The sequence below is a fragment of the Loxodonta africana genome, chromosome 7 (assembly GCF_030014295.1).
Source record: "Loxodonta africana isolate mLoxAfr1 chromosome 7, mLoxAfr1.hap2, whole genome shotgun sequence".
NCBI lineage: Eukaryota > Metazoa > Chordata > Mammalia > Proboscidea > Elephantidae > Loxodonta > Loxodonta africana.
The window spans coordinates 131,008,559-131,034,660 of NC_087348.1; the positions used below are offsets into that span (position 1 = coordinate 131,008,559).

The 26,102-nt window shown below is 42.7% G+C and overlaps 1 protein-coding gene across 2 annotated transcripts in view; it reads left to right on the plus strand.

Moving 5' to 3' along the window:
* Positions 1–8,637: 8,637 nt before the first annotated feature.
* Positions 8,638–26,102, plus strand: part of ZC3H12C (zinc finger CCCH-type containing 12C) — a 93,053-nt gene continuing 75,588 nt past the window's right edge. The window contains exon 1 of one of the 2 annotated variants that reach the window (XM_023554773.2): positions 8,638–9,267. Coding sequence is in view for 1 of the 2 variants with exons in the window: in XM_010595441.3 (XP_010593743.2) it covers positions 15,170–15,193 (24 nt within the window). In the remaining variant the exon portion in view is untranslated. Of the gene's footprint in view, positions 9,268–15,095; positions 15,194–26,102 lie in introns of those variants that run through there. The other variant, XM_010595441.3, reaches the window with a different exon arrangement.

Consider the following 26,102-nt stretch of genomic DNA (forward strand, 5'->3'; position numbering starts at 1 on the left):
CGGCCCACAGCTTGGTCAGCTGCCGGTGAGGTAGTTTCTCACGAAAAGTTCCCACTGAACAGAGGCGATCTGAGTCAGCCAAATTCTAGCTGAGTCTTGTCCCTTTTAACCAAGAGACCCAAATTGACTCAACCTATCTGTAGACAAAGGTTGTACACACTATTCTGATGAACTGAATACACGAAATAACAGGAAATAATCCTGTTCAACGTTCTATTTCTCCACTCTTGTGTAAACATGTCCTAACAGAACAAGATGCCACGTTTGGAAGTTTCCGGTTTTCTTAACCTCTGACGACTGCTTTTATTCTAGAAACAGTCTTCCCTTGGATTTCATGGCCCTACAAAATGTTGGTCTTCTTTCTACTTTTTGGTCTCTACTACCTTTATGTGCTAGGCAGCATTTCAAGTGCTTTACATACATTATCTTACTTAAGACTCAGAGCAACTATTAATATCCCCATTTTATAGACAAAGACAGCGAGGCACAAAAACGTGGTGGTGGCTTGAATAAGGGTGATAACAGAGGAGAAGAGAATTAGGGTAGATTGCAGATTTAATCTGAAGGTAAGGTAGAACTAACGAGGCCTGGCTGCTGGATGAAAGTGGGGATAAGGGAAGGGAAGGAGCAAGGATGATGTTTAATTTAACTAAAAGGGTGGCTTGTTGTGCCATTTGTCCAGCTTATTGGTCATCTTTCATTGGATGTCTCATAAGTATCTCAAGCTCAACATGCCCAAAACTGAATTTATCATCTTTTCCATAAAATCTGCTCCTTATTTTAATATTTTCTTTTTCAAAGAATGGCACCATCGTAGTTGAGGAGGGGTTTCTTACAGAAAGCGAGGCAAAAGAGATAAGCAGTTAAGATGACAGTAAAGAGCCTTCTAAGCAGTCAATTTTTTTTTTTTCCAGCTTATTCATTTATTTACTAGACTGTTAGCTCCCTCATTTGACCATAAACTTCTTAGGTGCAGAGGTTGTGTCAATAAGTAGAGTGGCATTTATTGAGCATTTTCCAAATGTCAGGGTTTGTGTTAAGCACTTTACATGCATCAGCCCACATAATTCTCCCTTACAAGGTAGGGGCTAAAGCATGGAGGTTACAATGTGAGCTCGGGAGTGTGACCCCTTGGGTTCAAATGCTGGCTCTGTTGGGTGATTTGGGGGATGTTATTTAACCTTTCTGTGCCTCTATTATCACAGGGGGCTCTGGAAGCATAAATGAGTGACATTTAGCCCAAATAGATGAGATTGAAGAAGGTTTACTAGAAGCGGAAATGCTGAGCTGAATCTCTATTCGCAAAGTATTAGGGGAAAGATGTTCCAGGCAGGGAGCAGGTTATGCTAAGCCCCGAAAGTAAACAAAAGCACAGTAGTACCTTTTTGAAATGCCAGTGCAGTTTAATGAGACCATGGAAGGGTTGCAAACACAAATGCCTACAAGGGCCAGACGGGTAAGGTTTAAAATAAGTGAGGCTGGCCTCGAGTAAGGCAATGGGGAGCTAGCTGTGAGGCTGGTGAAAAACCACTCCATCCAAGCCCCTGCCTCCACTTACCAAGCTCCAGTACACATTCCTCTTTCTTCTCCTTGAACAGCCCAGCTCACACTGCCTAGAGGCTCCTTCACTCGCTGTTTGCTTTACCTGGAACGGGCTTTGCATGGTTGACTCCTTTGTATCATTTCAGGTGAAAGGGGATTTAAAAGAGGCCTTCCCTGGCCAGCACCCACAACCCAGCGCCAGTGGCTCCCTTGCATGCCACTCTATTTTATTTCTTCAGAGCACTTACTGTTATGTAAAAATATTTTGTTCATTATTTGTATTTTATGTATTGGTTTAATTGTATATTGGGCTTATAAATAAGATGTATTGGAGCAGGAAACTTTCCCAGCACTTTCAACAAGGCTGACACACAGTAGGAATTCAATAAGTTCTGTTTCTTTTTTTCTTTTTTCATTTTTGAATACATGAACGATGCTTTTATTGTGTGCCTGCTCAGTGCCAGGTGCTATGAGCTTTAGAGGTAGATTTGGCAATCATCAGAACATAGGTAGTGGCTAACCAGTTGCCCTTGAGGCAATTCTGACTCATGGTGACCCCATACGTGTCAGAGTAGAACTGTGCTCCAGAGAGTTTTCAATGGCTGATTTCTTACAAGGCACCTCCGGGTGAACTCAAACCTCCAACCTTTCAGTTAATAGTCAAGAACGTTAACCATTTGTGCCACCCAGGCACTCAAGGTAATGCCACAGAAATTGGTGAGAAAACCTAGGGTGTGCGTGGAGCCAAAAGATATGGAAGAATTCTTTGTAGGAGTAGACAGAAGTAGAAAAACTCTGAAAGAGACCGATTAGGAGTTGTAAGGGAGGAACCAGGAAAGAAGCAGGAGACAGAAGCCAAGAGAAAAGAGAGCCTACACTGCAAAGCAAAACTTGATTAAATAATCTGCTTCTGTCTGATTACGATGTGCAGCAGATATCTGGATAGTTAGAGACATACCTCATTATTTTGTCGCACTGTTGTGCCAGTTTGCGGACCTCCCAGAAGAAAGCCTTACCTGTATCTGCCTGGGTTTCCTGTGATACGTCCTAATGGTGAGGTCATGTCTTCTTTTTTTTTTTTTTTTACCTTATTCAAATAAACTTCCCTGGACTTTATTACCTTCAGGTAAACACATCTCCATATACATAGTGCTACTCAGCCTTTTCTATAAAACGATTTCTTTGTTCACAAGACATAATCTCTCATTCTTATATTCTGATCCTGTTTCCCAGCTCTTCAAGTCTTGATGATATCTGTCTTTTTCTCCCTGTGTTGCGTGAACTTTGAAACCATAGGCTTCCTTCCAGACCTCTTTATCAGCAATTAAATATATATTCAGGTTAGTGTATGTGTTAAGAAAACACAAAATGGGGTAAAAGCATAAATCGTGATTGCTCAGTAAACATTTGTTGAATGAATAATTCTCCAAGGTCGACAGAGAATTACCCTGAGATCTGAGCTTGAGGATCCCAGCTAACTGAGAACCGAAAACCAAACCCTTGCTGTTGAGTCATGAGAGTAGATATAGCCACCTTGAAAACCAAAAAAACCCAAACCCACTGCCGTCAAGTCAATTCTGACTCATAGTGACCTTATAGGACAGAGTAGAACTGCCCCATAGAGTTTCCAAGAGTGCCTGGTGCATTTGAACTGCTAACCCTTTGGTTAGCAGCCATAGCTCTTAACCACTATGCCACCAGGGTTTCCAGTGTAGAAGCTGCTAATCCAAGCAAGTTCCACCTTCTTAAAGAATCCCTCTTATCTTAGTTAAACAATGGTCCTTTCCTCATTACTGTTATTATGTACCTTTAGTAATATGTATTTTGGCACTTCATCATATCGAATTTGGTGTTTTCTCCAGTTTTTTTCTTTTTTTTAATGTATGTCATATCTTTCTAAGAGGAAATTTGGTTTACTTAAGGTATGGACCATGTCTTTTATTTTATGGCTCCAAGCCCAGTGCTGGCACTCCACAAATACTTGTTTGACTGAATTAAATTGGAATATACAATGGAAGAGAATTAAAATAGTGTAAGTGTGGTTGGTTTCCTCTGGGTGGAGGGATTAGAGATGATTAGTACTTTTGAAACCTGATTTTCTTTGTTTGTTTTTTAATAATTTATTTTTGTTGTTGTTGAGAATATACACAGTAGAACATACACCGATTCAACAGTTTCTACATGTACAGTTCAGCGACATTAATTAAATTCTTTGAGTTGTGCAACCATTCTCACCCTCCTTTTCTGGATTATTCCTTCCCCCATTAACATAAACTCACTGCTCCCTAAATTTTCTGTCTAATCTGAAACCTTATGTTTTCGTGTTCTTTAAAAACATTCTGCAATAAGAAAGTATTCCTGCTATAACTAAAAATGATACATTAAAATATAAAAAGTGAAATCCACCTCCATTAAATCCACACATTTGAAGTATTTGAGTCTCAATTTCACTGAAGGTAGGCTATATATCAATAGAGTCCTGGAAAACTCCAGCTCTTGCTTTTGTACATAAAGAATAGGCCACCAAGACAATACAGGTACTTGAACAGACCCAATCCAATGCTCTTGAAAACACATATTTAGCAAAGTGATCCATAGAAAGGGGTGGTAATTCATTTCTTCAGGACAGTGTCTTCTACCAAGCAAGTTGTCCAGAGTTTACTAAACATTTAATTGCCTCCTGTAGTTATCCAAAGTAAAAGTGACAAGTTTCTGAATTCCTTTAGCAAGATCTCCATTAGAAAGTGGGGACTGCTCACTTTTAAAAATAGACGCTTGCAAGAATGACGGAGAAAGCCTAGCCCTTTTGAATAAACCTTCAGGGTTTTGTGCATAAAATTCTAAAACCAGAGGAAGTGACAGGATGACTGAAAACCTGGGGGAGAATTTCTGGGAACTACTGACATTGTTTCAAGTGAGGTAAGTATTTGATGGAAGTGGAAGGGTTGTGAAACATCTGAACAAGGGAATGGCTCTATTGTATCCCGAAGTATAGTCTGTCTATACCTTTGGCTCTAAGTGTAAACCTGTGTGCTCTGGACTGAGCACAGAATAGAAAAGGAAGAAGACAAACAGCTCCTCCTTTACGCAAACGAAGCCCTGGTGGCCCAGTGGTTAAAACCATCGACTGCTAACCGAAAGGTCGGTGGTTGGAAACCACCAGTGGCTCAGTGGGAGAAAGACGTGGCAGTCTGATTCCGTACAGATTTACAGCCTTGGAAACCCTATGAGGTCGCTATGAGTCAGAATCTACTTGATGGCAGTGGATTTTTGGTTTTTACTCAAATACTTCAGCTCACCTTCGACGAATTTCTGAACGTGATCTATATCTACCAAAGCCGTTAAAAGTCATCAGATCACTAAAACCAACCCAAACCCATTGCCACTGAGTCAATTTCAACTCACAGCGATCCAATAGGACAGGGTAGAACTGCCCCATAGGTTTTTCAAGGAGCAGCTAGTAGATTCAAACTGCCGACCTTTTGGTTAGCAGCCAAGTTTTTAACCACTGCACCACCACAGCCCCAGCTACAGCCTATTTATCCCTTTAGCCTCAACCCATCTCTCACCTAGACCTGTGGCACTTGTTTATGGGATCCATGGAAAAATATTTGATATCTCCTACTTGTCTGGACTCCTCATTTCTGACTCCCATTGGATGCTCTTCGGCTGATTACCCTCTGGAATTTCAGCATTGCAAACAAAAATAGCTTACAGTGTAAATTTCCCGTTGATTTCCACACTAAGGTTGAAAGTGAATACCTGGAACCGTCTAGGTTGGTTGTTGCCCTGTATCCTTCTGACCTTAGCCACTAGGCTCATTTATCTGGCCCCATGCTAGACTCTGAAGCCAACCTAGACCCTAAGTCAAGATAATTTGTCCCACCCTTACCCCCTAGTCTCTGATGATACAATGACTCAGCAGCAAACCTGCTTTGCTGACAATCCTGCCTTCCTGTAAAATGCAGCCCTGGTTATGGGGCTTCCTCTGTTTTTGTTTGTGGGATTATTTTGTTCTAGTTTGTTGGTTGGTTGGTTGTTGTTGTTTTGTTTGTTTTTATAATCAAGCCTGTCTTGTCCTGCTAATGCAGTAGTTGGTTTCTTTCTTGTTCCCACATGTTTGAATATTTTTCTAATTCCCCAGTTCCTTTGAGATTTGAATTGTTTGCTCCCTACCGGCACCCAGAGCTTTCAGAGGCTGAAGTTCTGAATCCTAGTTCCCATGGCTATGGCTTTACTACCTTCTAATAGATTAACGAATATATAAGTAGTCACTGATTGGAGAGTCAGTGGTCCCCAGTTCCATTTTCCCTAGCCATCCAGAGTGTCTTCTGCATGCCAGGCACAGGGGTACTGAGGACACCTCAGAAAGAATGATAGACAGAGCTCTTGCCTTCAGAGCTCACATTCTGATGTGGAGAGACAAACAATAAAACAAGTAAATACAATTCTTGTAATGAGTATTATGAAAAAACCATGCTCCGCCTGCCTCGTGCATACTGCTGTATGCCTCCGGGTTTTGTGAACTTCCTCTTGTGTCTGCAGATGAGAGCTTACTTCAATGTTCTTCTAAGCTAAAACTGTTCCATCAAAAATCATCATAGAGCCTGGGTTTAGAACTTTTGTTAACTAAGTTGTAAAAACAGTGACTAATCCCATTAATACCAGCTGGGAATCCTTTGGCAATTATGGGATCTTCCCCTCCACACAATCATAGGAATCTGTCCCTTGACTGGGAAGTCCCAGGCTCCACGTGTGCCACTCAAAGGACTCCTACTTCCTCTTCCTTGTGACGGGTGCTTTTTGAAAAAAAAAATATGTATATCTATCTAGTTATTTGTAGACTCAAATAGAACAGTGTGGACAATAGTACACTTTAATAAATGTAGCCTTTTAAAAGAAATATTTTTGAATAGCTGATTTGAGAACCTGGTTAAAAATTCAAAAGAGCATCGAGTAAAAGGTGAAATCTCTCTCCCACCCCTCCTCCGCAATCACCCAGTTCTCCTGGCCAAGGACAACCACCATTGCCAGCATCTTGGGTGTCTTTGCGGAGATATTATATGCGCAGATGAGCAAATCCAAAGATTTGTTTCTTTGCAAAGATTTTACACAAGGAGAGGTGGGACCAACATGGCAGAATAGACAGACTTTTCTGGAGAGCCCTCTTATAACAAAGACCAGAAAAAACAAGTGAAACGATTATATTTACGACAAGCTAGGAGCCCTGAACATCTAAGGCAAAGTTAGAAAACAGGCTGAGCGGCAGGGGAAGGAAGAGACGGTTCAGAAGTGGAGAGGAGTTACTGGACCTGAATCGTGGGGAGCCCTCGGGCACCATTCCTGGGAGCTGCTGACTGCAGCAGGCTGGTACTAGCATTCGGCAGCAGTTTCCTCAGGGAAAAGCAGCCAGCCACACAGCCTACTCGCACCTCCAGGACCAGAAAAGAATGATGCTCCTGGCCAAAGCTAAGTACTTGGGTATATTTTACCACGCCTCCCACCCCAAACCGGCTTCAGTGGCTGTTGATTTCCCTGGGCCTGAGAAAGGCCCTGTTGAGCACCTAGAGCCATCCTCCAGGCCCTGGAGAAGGAATAAATTCACATTTGGGGGAAAAGATAATTTGCCAGCTCCAGTAACTCTGGGAGCTCAGGACAGAAGCAGCTCCTGGCCAGGCATAAATGGTCCATGGACTTTGAGTACCTTTCCCCCCTGCATGGACCTGTGTGGGCCTATTTCAGGAGAATAAGCCCTTGTTCGCAAACTACAACTGTTTCAGCTGTGTGGTGGAGAGGTGGGTGTTTGATGTTTGACACCGCTTTGCCTATTAAACAGGGTCCTCACCTACCCACATCAGGAGCCTAAGGACTTGTGGCTCCACTCAGGTCACCCAGCCACCCATGACAGGGATCCAAGAATAACTGTATCTCCCAATTCTTACAAGCAAAAACTTTGGGTGCCCCTGGTCTGTCTGCAGAGCCCATCCACCTGTACATTCTAGGGAAGGGGGACATGCTTTCCTCAGGGACACTTGGGGGACGATTCTCAGCCCCCTGCCTTGTTCAGAGCGTGACCCCTTGCTGCAACCAGACACCAGTACCTACATCAATCACTCCTGCCCCTCTAAGACTGTAGGACAGAGCCTGTACCACACACGTGATGACCAACTACCTGGACACCTGAGCTGAATTCATACAAGAAAACTGAATGGACTCCTAGGCACATGTACCTGGTAACAGCTCTAGCCATCTGGTGACAGGACATTAGAGCTTCAAAGATGAAATAATCAAGCTAGCTCACTCAAGCAACCTATTTGGGCACATCAAAATAAAACAAAGAAAGAAGCTAGGATACAGTAAGCAAACATAAAAAAAAAAAAAACTAGTACAATAACTTATAGATGGCTCGGAGACAACAGCCAATATCAACCACATAAACAGACAGACAGCTTCAACAAGCTCTCAAAACAAAGAATCAAGGGATCTCCTAGATGAAAGTGCATTCCTGGAATTACCAGATGCAGAATACAAAGATTAATATTCAGAACCCTTCAAGACATCAGCAAAGATTTCACACAAATGGTAGCATATTGTAGACACTGGTCTTCACCTTACTTTTTCACTTAACAATATAGCTTGAAGTTTAGTCCATACCCACAAAGTCACTTGACTCATTTTAACAGCCGAATGGTATTCTTATGCATAGCGATAACACAATATATTTAACTAGTCCCACATTGATGGACATTTAGGTCGATTCCAACCTTTACAAAAAAATTAATATTCTTGAGAGATAGCCTTTTAACATAAGATGTACTCTAACCCCCAAATTCCATAATTCTGTTTTTCTAGGTTTTTAATTAGTTCAATTTGGTATTTTTTAAACATAAAATTTAAATATAAAATACAATTTTGTATTTGATCAATTTCTTTTTAAAACAACAAATGTACATAGAGGGGAAAAGGATGCTTTAATGAACCTGAAATTCCACACTGAAACACAAATTTACAAGCTGTAGGAACAAAAACCTTAGTGTACTGAGTGAACTGCAGCAGAGCGATAGGCGTGGCCCTTGTCAAGATGGGAAAGTGCCACCTTTGGCACATTTTTTCTATATTAAGAGTTCATTGTCTTCAAAATTCCTCGACCAAGTGCGGTGAAAGTAGGTCAGTGTCACTGTCTGGTTTAGGTGGTAGAAAACCAAGCACATGACTGCATGACAACAGCATAGAAACCTTCCTGCTCTGACTCTTACTGCCTTATCTTGTGACCTTTCACAAATGTTGCAAGAAAAAAAAAAAAAAGAGGCATGATGGTGCTGTGGAAGCTGTGGTAACTCATCAAAAGAAAGAAGCCCTGGCATTGGTCAACAGTCCTCTAGTTTCCTGTCCCTAAGAAGAACTCGGTATTAAAAAAGCAACTCTAGCTAGTCACTGAAGCTCTTGGGCTAGACTGTCTTATCCCTCTGTGTCTGTCCTGAACATTTCATGTGCTTAGTAATTGACTATTTAGTGTAGTGATGCTAAATGAAGCTTTACACTTCATAGGTTGTTGGAATTAATCAGAATTTCTCTAAAAGACATCAAAGAAACTGTGGATGAAAATCCACAGCTGTCGCCTGGAGAAAAATCACGTGTTAAGAAGCTCTTCAATTAGAGGAAATCAAGTGTTGGCCAAAGAGTTGGGGACACATTGAGGAGACCATTGACCTTGATTCGAACAAGGTAAGTGTTTTGGCAGAAATGGTAGGGGCATGAGACCTGAGAGCAGGAAAAATAACTCTCTTGTAATCCCCAAGTGTAGCCACTGTGTCCACACATTTTCAATGAGAAAACTCCTGAGGACACCACTAGGAAATTTCTAGATAGAACTAGAAGCAGTCACCAGGGATGTATGCCCAGTTTTTGAACCTGGAAGTGACCTACAGGCCATCACTTCTGAGACCTCTGGAGGTCTTCACCAGTATGTAAGGTTGCTGGTCAGTTGGAAGTTCTAGACTAAGGTAGCCATGGTGGGTTATGAGGGGCACCTGAAACTCTCTGCCTTTTAAGGATCAAATGTGAATCGAGATGTGTGGTAATCTTCATAGGAGCCACATTTCAGGAAGTAGAAGTGCTGCTCTTAGGACCACTCTCCCCTCACTTGTTTCTTCCAAAGTATTTAACTAGTGAGGATGCCCCAAGCCTTGGCCTACTATGGAGCCACTGCTTCACGTTAAGGAGTCTCTACTTCTTTAATTACGTGCAATTCAAAGTCACAATTCCAAGGTCCAGATTTGATTTCATAACTAAAATATGAATTGGCTATACTGAGTTGGTAATAGCAAAAGTGCTATATTTGCCTAATGCCTTTTTTTGAGTTTGATATAAATCACTCAGAATTTGATACTCAATTTCACCGTTTGCAAAATGAAAGATGGAGTCAGATTATATGATCGCTAAATTCCTTTCATCATTCTAACATTCTCTAAATCCACGAAAAAATCTTTCCTGTACATCTTTTTCTCCTTTTAAGTAAATATAATTTGGGCAAGGGGGGTAATATAAGAGAAATTCCCTAATATCTATTTAACTCAGAGCCATAGAAGTATTTTATTTTTGTTAGAGGTTTTCTCTCAACTCTGTTTTACTTAAGAAAACAGCTATACCTGGTTATTGTTATGATAGTGACCCTTTTAAATTCTCGTACCTACTCTCTCAATTACAGATAAGAAGCTCCTTTACCCAACTTTCTGCCTTTTTTAGACAATACTATAAAACATTTCCACATGCACATCCCACTATTACCACAAATGCATGCCTAAAACCAAAGTATTCTAAACATTTGCTCAAACAAGTAGTTCCTCTATCCTGAACTTCCCCCTTTTTTTCCCAGTCAGTAATACTAGAGGTTTCACACTCACACCCACTAAGTCATTTGGGGCTTCTCCCTTTTCTGAAAGTCCGTTTCTATCAAGTGTATCCAATCATTCACGAAGCCTCAGTGATGTCACATCATGATGTTTCATCGACCCCTTCCTTTCCTCCCTCGCTATCTACTTTGTTATTTCATGTCATTTGTCTGATATTGGCCTTCAAATGTGTCCCCTTGCCCCCATCCTTTCCCTTTCCAAACCATCCAATAACCATTACAATATGGATTTTCCTCAAATAGGATGTTCTCCACATCCCCTTCTGTTCAACCCCCTTCAGAGTCCTCACTGTATGTATACTGCATTCAACCCAGTCGCCTCAACTCTCTCTCCCTTTCTCTCTGTCTCTCTCTTGTTTGCAAATCTCTGTGTAATTCGGTCCTACTTTTCCTCTCCAGCTTTTTCTTATCCCTATTCTCTAAATTTCCCTGGCACTCAGTCTTTGTTTGTGCCGTCAGTTCCATTGATATGCTCTTACTTATCCTTTCCACCTACCAAAATACTACTTATTCATCATGATCCCCCTTAACCCTTCCCCCAACCTTTTGAAATCCAGAATCATCTTCTATATAAGTCTTCCCAACCACTCCAACCTAAAATGAGTCCTCTGTCCTCTGGAGCCTATGGCATTTACGACCGCTGACACTTATAAACTATCTCGTCTTCTTAGTTTTTTTGTTTGTTTGTTTTTAACTTTCCTATGCTTTTACCTCCCCAACTAAATAGTGAACTAAGTAAGGAGAGTTGGTGTATCTTATTCACATGGGTCTTGATTCTAGAGTCAGACTCCTGGATTTTAATCCTTGCACTGTTATTTACTGACTAATCTTGGCCTCAATTTTCTCTTCTTTGAAATGGAAATAGTGAAAGTTATTATCTCAGGAGTTTTATGGATGTTATATGAAATAACACATGCAAAATGCTTAGAATAGTGCCTGGAACACAGTAAGCAGTCACTAAATATTAGCTATTATGAAACTATTCGTCTCTTATTTCCAAAGGACCTGGTATAGTGTCCTGATCTCTAACCATGCTTACTCAAAGTTGAATAGAATACAGTTGAGTCAGTTTTGGGAAATAAGGCAAGGGGTAAACTAATATATTGTGGAGTAGCAGAACTTCCTGGCATCACTAAAATCATGCCATTGGTGCTGTCACTTATTGTTGTCAGTCAGCCAGGCACTCTCAAGTCTCTACCACTCCCTAATAACACTCAAGAGATTTCTGAGGGCTTGGTCTAGTGTACAGGGGGTGCTTTTCCAGTGCACCCCTCCCTTCCTGGCAATAAAAACTGACCTGGCCACAGAAAGCAGGTTGCCAGTCTTAAGTGTCTTAGTTATCTAGTGCTGCTATAACAGAAATACCACAAGTGGGTGGCTTTCACGAACAAAAATTTATTTTCTCACAGTTTAGGAGGCTAGGAGTCTGAATCCAGGGTGCTGGCCCTAGGGGAAGGTTTTCTTTCTTTGTTAGCTCGAGAGGAAGGTCCTTTTCTCTTCTGAGCTTCTGCTCCTGGTTGATCTTCTCATGGTTTGGCATCTCTCTTCCCACCTCTCTGCTTGCTAACCAAAAAACCAAACCCAGTGCCGTCGAGCCGATTCCAACTCATAGTAACCCTATAGGACAGTGTAGAACTGCCCCACAGAGTTTCCAAGGAGCGCCTGGTGGATTTGAACTGCCGACGCTTTGGTTGGCAGCCGTAGCACTTAACCATTACACCACCAGGATTTCCCTCTGCTTGCTAGCTTGCATTTAATCTCTTTTATATCTCAAAAAGAGATTGACTCAAGATACACCCTACACTTCACCTGCCTCATTAACATAACAAAGATAAACCATTTCCCAATGGGATTATAAACACGGGAATAGAGGTTAGAATTTATAACACATATTTTGGGGGACATAATTCAATCCAGAACACTAAGAGCTTTTCTTTTAAGGTTGTACGAAAAGTGTGGACTAGAGAGCTCTCATGTGCCCCAAAACAAGCTACCTGTCTGTTATTTTATTTGACAGGGCTCAAGAGTGGCCTACCTATTACCAAACCAAACCCACTGCTTATAGCCAATTTCAACTCATAGTGACCCCATAGGACAGAGTAGAACTGCCTCCTTAGAGTTTCTAAGGCTCTAAATCTTTATGGAAGCAGACTGCCACATCTTCCCCCCACAGAGCAGCCAATGGGTTTGAACCACCGATCTTTCCTTCAGCACCTGAGCACTTAACCACTGCTCCACCAGAACTCCTTAAGAATGGCCTAAGTCAATCCCGGGGTAGCTCCGTAGACATATGGACCTGAGGGACCTAACTGTTGGGCTGAGAGGCCTGGGGGGGCTGTGGTCTCAGGGAACCTCTAGCTCAATTGCCATACAGAGTTCATAAAGAATATGCTCTACGTTCTACTTTGGTGAGTAGTGTCTGGGATCTTAAAAGCCTGTGAGCAGCCATCTAGGATACTCCACTGGTTTCACCCCTTCGGGGGCAAGGAAGAACGAAGAAAACTAAAGACATAAGGGAAAGATTAGTCCAGAGGACAAAAGGACCACATCTACCACGGCCCCCACCAGACTGAGTCCAGTACAACTAGATGGTGCCCAGCTACCACCACTGAATGCTCTGACATGGATCACAATAGAGGGTCCCAGACAGAGCTGGAGAAAAACATAGAACAAAAATGCAACTCAAAAAGAAAGACCGGACTTGCTGGCCTGACAGAGACTGGAAAAACCCTGAGAGTATGACCCCTGAACACCCTTTCAGCTGAGTAACGAGGTCACTCCTAAAGTTCACCCTTCAGCCAAAAATTGAACAGTCCCATGGAACAAAACAAGACTAAAGGGGGACACCAGGTGCAGGGACTGGAAGGTAGGAGGGAACAGGACAGCTGGTAATAGGGAACCCAGGTTTGAGAAGGGAGAGTGTTGATATCTCGTGGGGTTGTTAACCAATGTCATACAACAATGTTTGTACTGTTTGATGAGAAACTAGTTTGTTCTGTAAAACTTCATCTAAAGTTCAATTAAAAAAAAAAAGAAAGAGTGGCCTAAGGAAGAAGGAAATAGGCTCAGGAAGAATTCCTTTCATCGCCCAGGCAGAATCAGGATGCCTATGGGCACCAGCCAGCAGGATGTTCTCAGCTAGGGCCCCATCATCAATAGCTAAAGAGCAACAGATGCTGACCAGAGCAGGAAAGGGTGAGCTGTACCGCTCAACTGAGCCACAGATTTTTTGATAGACAACAGTAAACTGGAAACTAGAAAGTTGGAGCCCCAAGAAGCATCGTGGATATGGCTACCCTTAAGTAGCCCAAGCAAATTCAACAGATCCAGGCCTAAACCATATGTGCTCTATAGAAAACAATTCAAAGAGGCAAAAAATAATTTTATTAAAGGTAAAAAGTGCGATCAAAATGTGAACCCTGGTCCAGTGATAGGACTGTGTGATTTGGATGCAGATAGATCTGGGTTCTTCATACTCAAGCTGTATGATTTCAAGTAAATTTTCTAGCCTCCATTTTCTGAGAGATGAGGGAGATTATAACACAGAGTTTACACAGCTGTGGTGGCAATCAAATGAGATAAGGCAAAGCAGGCTACCTAGCCCAAGGCACGTGGCAGGAGCACAATCCATGTAGTAAATCCTTTTCTTTCTCATTCTAAAAGCAGATACATCCTGCCCAAAACTAGGAGTGAGGGGCCTGGCGACAATTCCATATTTGAACGTTTCTGAAATGTTGACCTAGATTGTGCTCGGTGGTGTACATTTCACAGAAGCAGAAATTTGCTCTCAGTGCTTTTCACAGGTGCAACTCAGGGGCCCCACCTTAGTGCAGAGGGCTGTTTGCTCACAACATTCTGAGAGACATTTGGATTTATTCTGGGTTTAAACTCAATTTTGACATGATTGCTAGTTCCAACAAGGCCAGTTTCTTTGATGACAGAAGTCCTTCCCCTGGGTGAAATCCCAACAGCTTCATTTGTTTTAAGTCCCCTTACTGGTCTTTTTTTACTGGTCTTGTTAATGCTGGGTGTGATTTTTCCTCATTACGGAATATTGATAATAAGCAAACAACCACGGGTAACCTGAGCTAAGAAGGCTGCCTCTCGATTTTCTTGACTGTCCAGGGATGATCGGTGCTATTGCCGAACGCAGAGGCGCCCTCCTAGACAGGGCCGGGAGGGAGTGGGGAGGACAGTCGGGACCCCTGGGTTGAAAGGGGGATAGAAATGGGCGCGACGGGAGGGGACGCGGGAACCTCGGGCAGCTCCAGCGGCTGGGTAGAGGCCGACAGGTTCCAGCAGCTCCCCTCACCCCTCTCCACGCCTCCCGGGTTTTCCCCTTGGCTCGGGGTTTCCTGTTTCAGTTCTCGGTGATCTCCAGCAGCAGGTGCTGGTTTGCCAACCTCGGCTGGCTCCCGAGGAGGAGAAGGAAAAGAGGGAAGGGGAGGAGGAAGCGGCGCGGCGGCGGCGGCTGCGGGCGGGCGAGGAGCGAGGCGGCAGCCGGAGAGCCGGGTTCGCTCTCCCCGGCCGAGGAGCGGCGCGGGCGGCGGGCCGAGCCGGGGCCCCGGCGTGTGGCCGGGCGGGCGGGCGGGCGGCATGGGGGCACCTCCCGCTCGTCCCGCGCCCTAGCGGCGGCCGCGGCGGCCCAGGGCTGAGGCGAGAGGCGGCCGCCCGCCGGAGGGCCCCGGGGCTGTCCGGCTTCCAGGGCATGTGGACATGGCTGCTGAGAAGAGGCTCCAAGTAGGTTGAGCAACCGATCCGTGTTCGCGCGTGTGGGGTGTGAGTTGTGCACGCTGAGGGAGGGGGCGCCGGGACCGCGGCCCGGGGGGAGGACGCGCGGGCGGCCGCGGGCGCGGCTCCGCGATGGAAGGGCGGCCGCGGGCGCGGCTCCGCGATGGAAGGGCGGAGGCGACCGCTCGCCGCGGGCCCTGCTGCCCGCTTGGCGCTTCCTGGCGGCTCTGCCCTGCCGGCTCGCGCGCGGCCCCCAGGTTTGTCCCTCGGGAAGGGCAGGGGGCGCCGGCGGCGGCGGCGGCGGGAGTGGCCCTGCGGGAGCCGGGCACGGAGGCTGCGGGGCCTCCGGGCGTAGGAGCTGGGGCGGACGCGCCGGGCGAGCTCCAGGCCCCGGCAGGTCGGGCTCCCGGAGGTCGAATCGCGGAGCTTCGAGACGGGAGCCGCGGCCCGGGCGGAGCCGAGCAGAAAGCGCGGCGCGTCGTCCCCACCGGCAGCGCCGTCTCCACAGGGATTTCGGGTGAGGTGAGGCCGGTCTCCCCGGGCCCGCGGCCTAGAGCACGGGTCCACTCCCGCCCGCCCGGGCACGGCCGCCCGAAAATGGAGTTGGGCTCGGGCGCCCCAGATGGAAGCGGACCCACCGCCTGCTCCTGCGTCTCAGACCCTGGCGCGCTGGAGGGCTGAGGCATCAGCGACGTCTCGGGTCCAAGCCCAGCCATTAGCCTGGATTATCCATTCCTCTACCCCAACCGCCACCACCCCCACAGGCCAGTCCCAGGGAAAGCCCTCGCCCCTTTCACACACTGCGTTCATTTTAGTACAGCTAATTACACATTTTTAACTTCCCTACACAAAGGTGTTAAAAATACAATTGGAGAAATGACAGTCGCTTTTATTCCCTAAACCGGCGCATCCTTCACCCTTTGAAGTCCCTAGAAAAACAGCCATAGCTTCCAAATACAGATTATTCTGTGTTGCTTTCTCTTAGGGCATCCGTTAACAATCCCAGCTTGTGCTCTGTGTATTCTGATAAAGAGATGAAATACTAATCAAGATTTAGGGAAAGTTTTCCTATTGGTTGCGAGACTGTGTTGGAGAACCCTTAGCCCCATTAGGAGCTTATTGATTCAGGTGTTTTTTATCCTCTTAGAGTAGATGCGAAGATGAGAGCTTAAGGCTAAGGACTGCAAATTTAGAAATTTGGGAAAGTTCTCCAGTTATTTTTTCATTTTTTTCCCTAATGTCATATTGTAAACGGAGAATACTTGATATGTCTCAAACACATTTTTTGGACTTTCCAAGAACCATGAATCAGGGATAGAGTGTGTTAATATTTTTTTTGTCTTAACTATATTTTTTGTATTTAGGGTTTAGAGGGAAAGACGCCCATTTATTTAATCTTGCATATACAATTAATTTTAGTAGGAATTTAATTTTAGAATATATAGCTATCTTCACCAAAGATTTGTAAAATTATCTTACTATGACAAGCCCAGGAAGATGCCTGTTTCAGACTTGCTCCTCTGTTCATATATTTTCTTATAATTTATAATTTTTACTTTAAGTCACCTGAATCTGTCTACTTGAAAGTACAGAAAAAAAATATCAGAATGATCTAATAATTGTGTATCTGTAATTCAAAACGTTTTATTGTGTATTCATACTTAAAAATGGATTTTACTTTCTAAGTAAGTTATAATTTTTTCTGGGGTATATGAAGAGTTTCTAGCGTCTAGTCATTACAGAAGTGCTTGAACATTATAACCAAAGTAAAATGAACTTTTAAACAAAACAGCAACCAAAAAAGATGTCAGTATTTTTTAACCTGGACTTAATAATGAAACTATTGAAGCTATTTTAGCATAATGGAAAATATTAAAGGTTAGGAAACAGAAACATGGAATGTTTGTATGCTGATAGGAGTTTTTATTAGTCACATCCTCTAACGAATTTTTTTTTAATTACCAGACTAATAAAAATATCCTATTTTAGATAAGTGGCTTCTCTGGAGCTATGTTTTCATGGGTTGTATTTGCCAAATTGAACCCCTAGTGGTTAATAGAAATTGGATTCTAAAAGTGTTTTTCTTATCTATCTTACCTTCATTTTAGCAGACCATAGTGGTTTCCACATTAATTTTAATTACTATAACAGATGTGAATGTGTCGCTATCATTTTATACCTTCTTAGTGTTTTTGCACATAAATTCAGAAGAATTCGACTTTCATTCTGATTTTGGTATATTGCAGTTTTTTGTTTTTTAAGAAACAAACGTAAGATGTTAATTAGGGCTGCTGACTTCTCTGGTTGGCGAGGTGGTTAAAGCACTTGGCTGCTAACTGAAAGGTTGACGGTTCAAACCCACCAGACGTTCCATGGGAGCAGGATGTGGCAGTCTGCTTCTGTAAAGATTTATAACCTTGGAAACCCTAAGGGGCAGTTCTACTCTGTCTTATACGGTCACTATGAGTCAGAATCATCAATTCTTCTGCAGTGGGTTTTCTCTAGCGTGGGAATGTAGGACTATAAACTAATCTGCAGTTCTCGCGCGTTGGAGACTGGTGTACTTCCATTCTGTCAACAAATAATTGTTGTTAGTTGCTATGGAGTGGATTCGAACTCATGATGACCCCAGGTGTTACTGAGTAGAGCTGCACTGAACGGTTTTCTTGCCAGGCCTTTTCTTCCACGGTACCTGCTGAGTGGGCTAGAACCACCAACCTTTAGTTTAAATGCTGCTTTTATGTGCCATGCAATCGATTTACCACTCACGGTAACAGTCAAGTGCAAACTGTACCACCTAACAGTCTTCAGCAAATAATTGTTTAGTATCAATGTAGGTGCTGTGTAAGTCCCCCTGACCTCTAAGAGCTCTAAGAGGGGATTCTGAACAAACAGAACGTAATGCTAGATGGAATACTAAGTGCCATGAGGGAAGTGAGAAATTCAGTTACTGGAAAGACTACATGCAAGGCCTCAAAGGTAGGATTCAAGCAGGTAGAGCTGTGTTGGAGATTGAGTCTCAAAAGAGTACTATGAATCAAGGAGTCCCTAGGTGGTGCAAATGGTTAAAGCACTCAGGTGTAACCGAAAGCTTGGAAATTCAAGTCCGCCCAGAGGCGCCTTGGAATAAAAGGCCTGGCAATCTACTTCTGAAAAAATATCAGCCACTGAAAACGCTACAGAGCACAGTTCTACTCTGACACTCACGGGGTCACCATGAGTTGGAATTGACTTGACCACAGCTGGTTTACTGTGAGTCAAGGAACCATGGCAAGAAAGCAAGGCGTCTGGAGTGTCTGGAGGTGATAGGAGTAGTAGTGATTAAGATTGCTGGGATAATTTTGTGGTTTCGTTTTTATTGGAAAGAGAAGTACTGAATAGATAAGATGGCTAATGAATGATAAAAATGTATTAAACCAAGATTCCAAATTTAAACCGAAAATGTTAAGATTCTGGGGTTTTGTCTCAAATTTACTAAAAGTTCTAAAAATGTTTCTTGTGTCCTAAGTGCTAATATACCTCAGGGGAAGAAGACTTGGCACTTCCATTAAAGATTACAGCCAAGAAAACCCTATGGGGCAGTTCTGTTCTGTCTCATGGAGTCACTCTGAGTCAAAAACAGCTGGAAGGCACCTAGCAAACAACATGCCTCATGGACCTGCAACATAAAACCTCATGCGTTAGTTAGGAAGCTAAAGTCCTAACATTTAACGAAAAACATACACCGTTGCTGTTCTTTCATAATTAACGGTACAGGGGAGTGATGAATTAGTGAAAATGTGGTTTTTTTAAAAATCTTTTTCATCCCAGAATATACCTTCAATTTCTTGGTTATCCAATAGGAATTAAAAATACATGTATATACACATAAGATTTTTGTGCGAATTAAATGGAGCCAATATATAAAAAGTACACGTTGCCTGGCATATAGTAATTTTTGGATTTTAATAGGGTTTTAATAGGGTAAAGATAACATTCATATCTGTGCTGTCAAATATCAGTTCTTTATCCTTGCTTTGAGAAACTCTGGTGGCACAATGGTTAAATGCTCAGCTGCTAACTGAAAGGTAGGTGCCTCGAACTCACCCAGTGGTTCGGTAGGAGAAGAGGCCTGGTGATCTGCTCCTGTAAAGATTTCAGTCTAGGAAGCCCTACGGGGCAGTTCTGCTCTGCCCTACAGAGCTCGCCATGAGTCAGAGTCGACTCGACAGCACACAACAACAACATCCTTGCTTTGGTTTTTATAGCTGACATAATTAAAAAAAAAAAAGTTGCTGTGGAGCCAGTTCTCATGGCAACCTCACGTGTGTCAGAGTAGAACTGTGCTCCACAGAGTTTTCAATGGTTAATTTTTCAGGAAACAGTTTGCCAGGCCTTTCTTCTGAGGCGCCTCTGGGTAGACTCGAACCTGCAGCCTTTCAGTTAGCAGCCAAGCACATTAACCACTTGGACCTCTCAGGGAACCTGACATAATAATACCCAATATGTACTGAGCACTGATGAGCCAGACACCATGCTAAGCCCATTACGTGCCTTATCTCATTTAACCCTTCAACACCTCTATGCATTGCTTTTATTTCCTCATTCTATAGATGAGGAAACTGAGACACAGGGAATTTGAGTAACTTGCCCACAGCCACACAGCTAGTACGTTTCAGAAGGGAATTTGAATCCAGACTGACTTTACAACCCAGCCCCTTAAACACTTAACCACTGTAGCAGCTCTGCTGCCCTAGGTTCTATTTTTAGTTTATTCTCTAAATATGTCGTGGTGCTTGTTCACATGTTGACGCACACCGTTTGAAAATTAAGAAACGCGTGATGATTAGTATTACGGGAATGGAGGATAAGAGAAGTATATTAGCTTTTTCCCTACAAAGTAGAGTAACAGGACAATACAGAAATTCTGGCTGGCTGGATAGATCGAAGGCAAAGACCATCTTTTCAGCACATTGTTTATATCCAGTAAAACAAACCCATACACATTTTCTGCCCAGTGTGGCAAATGCTTTAACAGCAGTGTAGCCACGAAGAGGAGCACTTTTCAGTGAAAATCTCAATGGCTTTTTATTGATTTTTTTTTTTTTTTAAACAACTCTTATCACTAGTTACAGAAATGGAATATGCATGTTGTGGAAAATTTAGAAAACATAAAGTACAAAGAATTTTCAAAACACCTATAGTCCAATAACCCAGAGATAAAATTATGGTGAATTTCACACTTTAATTTCTCTATGGTTTGACAATGAATTGCTTTACTGTCTTAAGGTGAAAATAGAGAATAAAGTATAGTATGAACAGTTTCACGTTACAATACTGACAATAATTCTTATGCCCAGTGAACTAGCGCAAAGCCAAGTCCGTAAGCAAACGTCTGGACATTCAAAGCATTCTGCCTTTAAGATAATTATCAAGTCTCAAAGGGTGAATTGCAAATAGGTGGAAATTCCCAGAATCTTCCTTCTTGCCTGGAACATCCCTCCCTTACCTTTTGCCTTGCTCACACCTCATTATTCAGGTCTCAGCTTGGATATCACTTGGTCTACTCCATTGTGGCTTAAGATTGTTAATAGTAGGTTGCGTTTATTGTACAAATAATTGTTCTAAGTGCTTTTCGTGTATTGATCCACTTAATCCTTACTACACTCCTATGAAGTGTTTCAATTCCTCTTTTTTCAGATGAGGAAACTGAACCACAACATGGTTTAATAGCTTGTTCAAGATCTCGGTTAATAATGGGGTTCAGACTTACGCTAGTGTCCCTGTTCTTAACCACAATATTAGCGTCTCTGTAACCTAATGCATGTTAACAGATTTGTCTGTTATTGTGAGGTTAACACGATTTATTGGAATCATCTTTCTTGGGGGTTTAGTTTTAAAAAATACATCTTTTTCCCATATAATCAGAATCATGCTGTGTATAGAGCTTTGTATCCTGCTTTCCCGCCCCAATTTAACTACACTAAGAATTTTGTCATGACATTAAATATATTTCAAACATTTTCTTCCTAAGAACAGGTCATTTTATTTAGTCATTCCCACATTTCAGTTTTTAAAAAAAAAAAACCCAGCGCCGTTGTCGATTCCAACTCATAGCGACCCTATAGGACAGAGTAGAACTGACCGGTAAAGTTTCCAAGGCTATAAATCTTTATGGAAATGGCTGCCACATCTTTCTCACGCAGAGTGGCTGGTGGGTTCCAACTGTGGACCTTTTAGTTAGCAGCCAAGCTCATTAACCACTGTACCACGATGTACCCAAAACCAAACCCACTGCCATTGAGTCGATTCTGACTCATAGTGACACTGTAGAACAGAGTAGAACCGCCCCATAGGGTTCCCAAGGCTGTAAATCTTTACTGAAGCAGACTGCCACATCTTTTTCAGGTGGAACAGCTAGTAGGTTTGAACTGTGGACCTTTTGGTTAGCAGCTGAACGCTTTAACCACTGAGCCGCCAGGGCTCTTATAGTTCAGTTAGACATTTGTTTGTTTCTGCCAGGTATTTTATTGTCCTAATGTTTCTGTTGAACATCCTAGTAAAAAATAATTTTCTGCATCTTGTTCTTAGGATGGATTCCTAGAAGTAGTGATCGAAAAGAATGGCTTTAAGGTTTTTGATGGCCAAAAAAGCTTTCCAGAAGAGTTTTATTGATGTGTACACTCATTGGCAAAGAGCGAGAATGTTGGTTTCATCCCATACTTAGAATGCACCACTAAGTATTAACTTCTAAAATCTTTCACAGTTAGGTGAACATTAGTATCGAATTTTTAGTGTGGATTTTTCTACTTACATTTTAAATTATTCAAGTAGTGCAAATTGATTAAGAAAAAGCAAAATATAGAGAAAAATCATAACAACCTGAAAAATCCTTATTCAAAAATAACTTCTGTAAATATTTTGATATATATCCTCCAGTGTCTGTCAGTTTGTCATACTGTGGGGGCTTGCGTGTTGCTGTGACACTGGAAGCTATGCCACTGGTATTCAGATACCAGCAGGGTTACCCACAGAGGACAGATTTCAGCTGAGCTTCCAGACTAAGACAGACTAGGAAGAAGGACCCTGTAGTCTACTTCTGAAAAGCATTAGCCAGTGAAAACCTTATGAATAGTAGCGGAACATTATCTGATACAGTGCTGGAAGCTGAGCCCCCCAGGTTGGAAGGCACTCAGAAGATGACTGGGGAAGAGCTGCCTCCTCAAAGTAGAGTCGACTTAACGGCGCGGATGGAGTAAAGCTTTCAGGACCTTCATTTGCTGATGTGGCACGACTCAAAATGAGAAGAAACAGCTGCAAACATCCATTAATAATTGGAACCTGGAATGTACGAAGTATGAATCGTCAAAAATGAGATGGAACACATAAACATCGATATCCTAGGCATTAGTGGGCTGAAATGGACTGATGTTGGCAATTTTGAATTGGACAATCATATAGTCTACTATGCTGGGAATGACAACTTGAAGAGGAATGGTGTTGCATTCATCGTCAAAAAGAGCGTTTCAAGATGTATCCTGAAGTACAATGCTGTCAGTGATAGGATAATATCCATACACCTACAAGGAAGACCATTTAATACAAATATTATTCAAATATATGCACCAACCACTAGGGCCAAAGATGAAGAAATAGAAGATTTTTATCAGCTGCTGCAGTCTGAAATTGATCAAACGTGCAGTCAAGATGCATTGATAATTACTGGTGATTGGAATGCGAAAGTTGGAAACAAAGAAGTATCAGTAGTTGGAAAATATGGCCTTGGCAATAGAAGCAATGCTGGAGATTGAATGATAGAATTCTGCAAGACCAACGACTTCTTCATTGCAAATACCTTCTTTCACCAGCATAAACGGTGACTATACCCCTGGACCTCTCCAGATGGAACACACAGAAATCAAACTGACTACATCTGTGGAAAGAGACAATGGAAAGCTCAATGTCAGTCAGAACAAGGCCAGGACCCCACTGTGAAACAGACCATCAATTGCTCATATGCAGGTTCAAGCTGAAACTGAAGAAAATCAGAGCAAGTCCAAGAGCCTTGAGCATATCCCACCTGAATTTGGAGACCATCTGAAGAATAGATTTGATGTACTGAACACTAGTGACCAAAGACCAGATGAGTTTTGGAATGACATCAAGGACATCATCCATGAAGAAAGCAAGAGGTCATTGAAAAGACAGGAAAGAAAGACAAAGATGGATGTCACAGGAGACTCTGAAGCTTGCTCTTGAACATCAAGCAGCTAAAGCAAAAGGAAGAATTGATGAAGTAAAAGAACTGAACAGAAGATTTCAAAGGGTGGCTCGAGAAGACAAAGTATTATAATGACATGTGCAAAGAGCTGGAGATGGAAAACCAAAAGGGAAGAACACGCTCAGCGTTTCTCAAGCTGAAAGAACTGAAGAAAAAATTCAGGCCTCGACTTGCAATAGTGAAGGATTCTTTTGGGTTTTGCTATGGGGAAAATATTAAACGACACAGGAGGCATCAAAAGAAGATGGAAGGAATACACAGAGTCATTGTACCAAAAAGAATTAGTCAATATTCAACATTTCAAGAGGTAGCATATGATCAGGGACCAATGGTACTGAAGGACGAAGTCCAAGCTGCTCTGAAGGCATTGGCAAAAAACAAGGCTCCAGGAATTGATGCAGTATCAATTGAGATGTTTCAACAAACAGATGCAGCACTGGAGGTGCTCACTCATCTATGCCAAGAAACATGGAAGACAGCTTCCTGGCCAACTGACTGGAAGAGATCCATACTTATGCCTATTCCCAAGAAAGGTGATCCAACCGAATGTGGAAATTATAGAACAGTATCATTAATATCACACGCAAGCAAAATTTTGCTGAAGATCATTCAGAAATGGCTGCAGCAGTATATCAACACGGAACCACCAGAAATTCAGGCCAGTTTCAGAAGAGAACATGGAACCAGGGATATTGTTGATGTCAGATGGATCCTGGCTGAAAGCAGAGAATACCAGAAGGATGTTTTATTGACTATGCAAAGGCATTCGACTGTGTGGATCATAACAAATTATTGATAACATTGTGAAGAATGGGAATTCCAGAACACTTAATTGTGCTCATGAGGAACCTTCACAAAGATCAAGAGGCAGTTGTTCGGACAGAACAAGTAGATACTGATTGGTTTAAAGTCAGGAAACGTGTGCGTCAGGGTTGTATTCTTTCACCATACCTATTCAATCTGTATGCTGAGCAAATAATCCGAGAAGCTGGACTATATGGAGAAGAACAGGGCATCAGGATTGGAGGAAGACTAGTTAACAACCTGCGTTACGCAGATGACGCAACCTTGCTTGCTGAAGTGAAGAGGACTTGAAGCACTTACTAATGAAGATCAAAGACCACAGCCTTCAGTGTGGATTGCACCTCAACATAAAGAAAACAAAAATCCTCACAACTGGACCAATGAGCAACATCATGATAAAAGGAGAAAAGATTGAAGTTGTCAAGGATTTCATTTTACTTGGATCCACAATCAACAGCCATGGAAGGAGCAGTCAAGAAATCCAGAGATGCATTGCATTGGGTAAATCTGCTGCAAAGGACCTCTTTAAAGTGTTGAAAAGCAAAGATGTCACCTCGAAGACTAAGGTGCGCCTGACCCAAGCCATGGTATTTTCAGTCGCATCATATGCATGCGAAAGCTAGACAATGAATAAGGAAGACCGAAGAAGAATTGACGCCTTTGAATTGTGGTGTTGGCGAAGAACAATGAATGTACCATGGACTGCCAAAAGAACAAACAGATCCGTCTTGGAAGTACAACCAGAATGCTCCTTAGAGGCAAGGATAGTGAGACTGCGTCTTACATACTTTGGACATGTTGTCAGGAGGGACCAGTCTCTGGAGAAGGACATCATGCTTGGCAGAGCACAGGGTCAGCGGAAAAGAGGAAGACCCTCAAGGAGGTGGATTGACACAGTGGCTGCAGCAATGAGCTCAGCCATAACAACGATTATAAGGGTGGCTCAGGACTGGGCAATGTGTTGGTTCTGTTGTGTATAGGGTCATGAGTCGGACCCGACCTGACGACACCTAACAAGAACAATAACATAGTTAATTTTACAGAATTTGTACTTAGATTTTTAAGTAAGAACATCTCACAAACATGTCCTAATACCCCAGCCCCAGGCAAACTTACTTACTCCCCTGTGTTTTCAAAATACTGTGTGTCCGTTCTTTCATATCAATTGTACATTATATGATGGCCAAATATTTCTTCATTTCTGCTTTTTGTGCCTCTGCCTTTATCTGTAAAATGGAGAAAATACTACCTACCTCATTAGGTAATTGATAATGAAGTGTGTTGATTATAGCATCTCATATTGTACCTTTTATTTTTTACCTTGTTTGTAGTCTACAGGGTGCCTAGGGCAAGAATTCTGTGTTCTGCAGGATTTTGCACATAGTAGATACTTCATAAGGAGCCCTGGGGGCACAAGGGTTAAGTGCTTAACTGCTAATGGAAACGTTGGCAGTTTGAACCCACCCGGTGGCCCTGCTGGAGAAAAAAAGCTTCTGTAAAGATTGTTGTTGAATAAAGGTGCCATGGCGTAGGTCCCAACTCATAGCGACCTTGTGTACAGCAGAATGAAACACTGCCTGGGCCTGCACCAGACAAGAAAACCCTATGGGGCAGTTCTGCTCTGTCACATGGGGTCGCTATGAGTCAGAATCAACTCCATAGCAACCAACAAGAGATACTTCGTGAATGTGTCTTCATTTTATCGTCAAAGGCCATAGAAGCCTTCTAGTGGTGGGTAGGATGAGCAGAAGCCAGTAGATTGGATAGGAGACGGTCACAATAATCAGTGCAGAGCAAATTGACGTGATTCATCCCCATTTTTAGTTTTATGTGATTTTTTGAGGGGCTGTACAC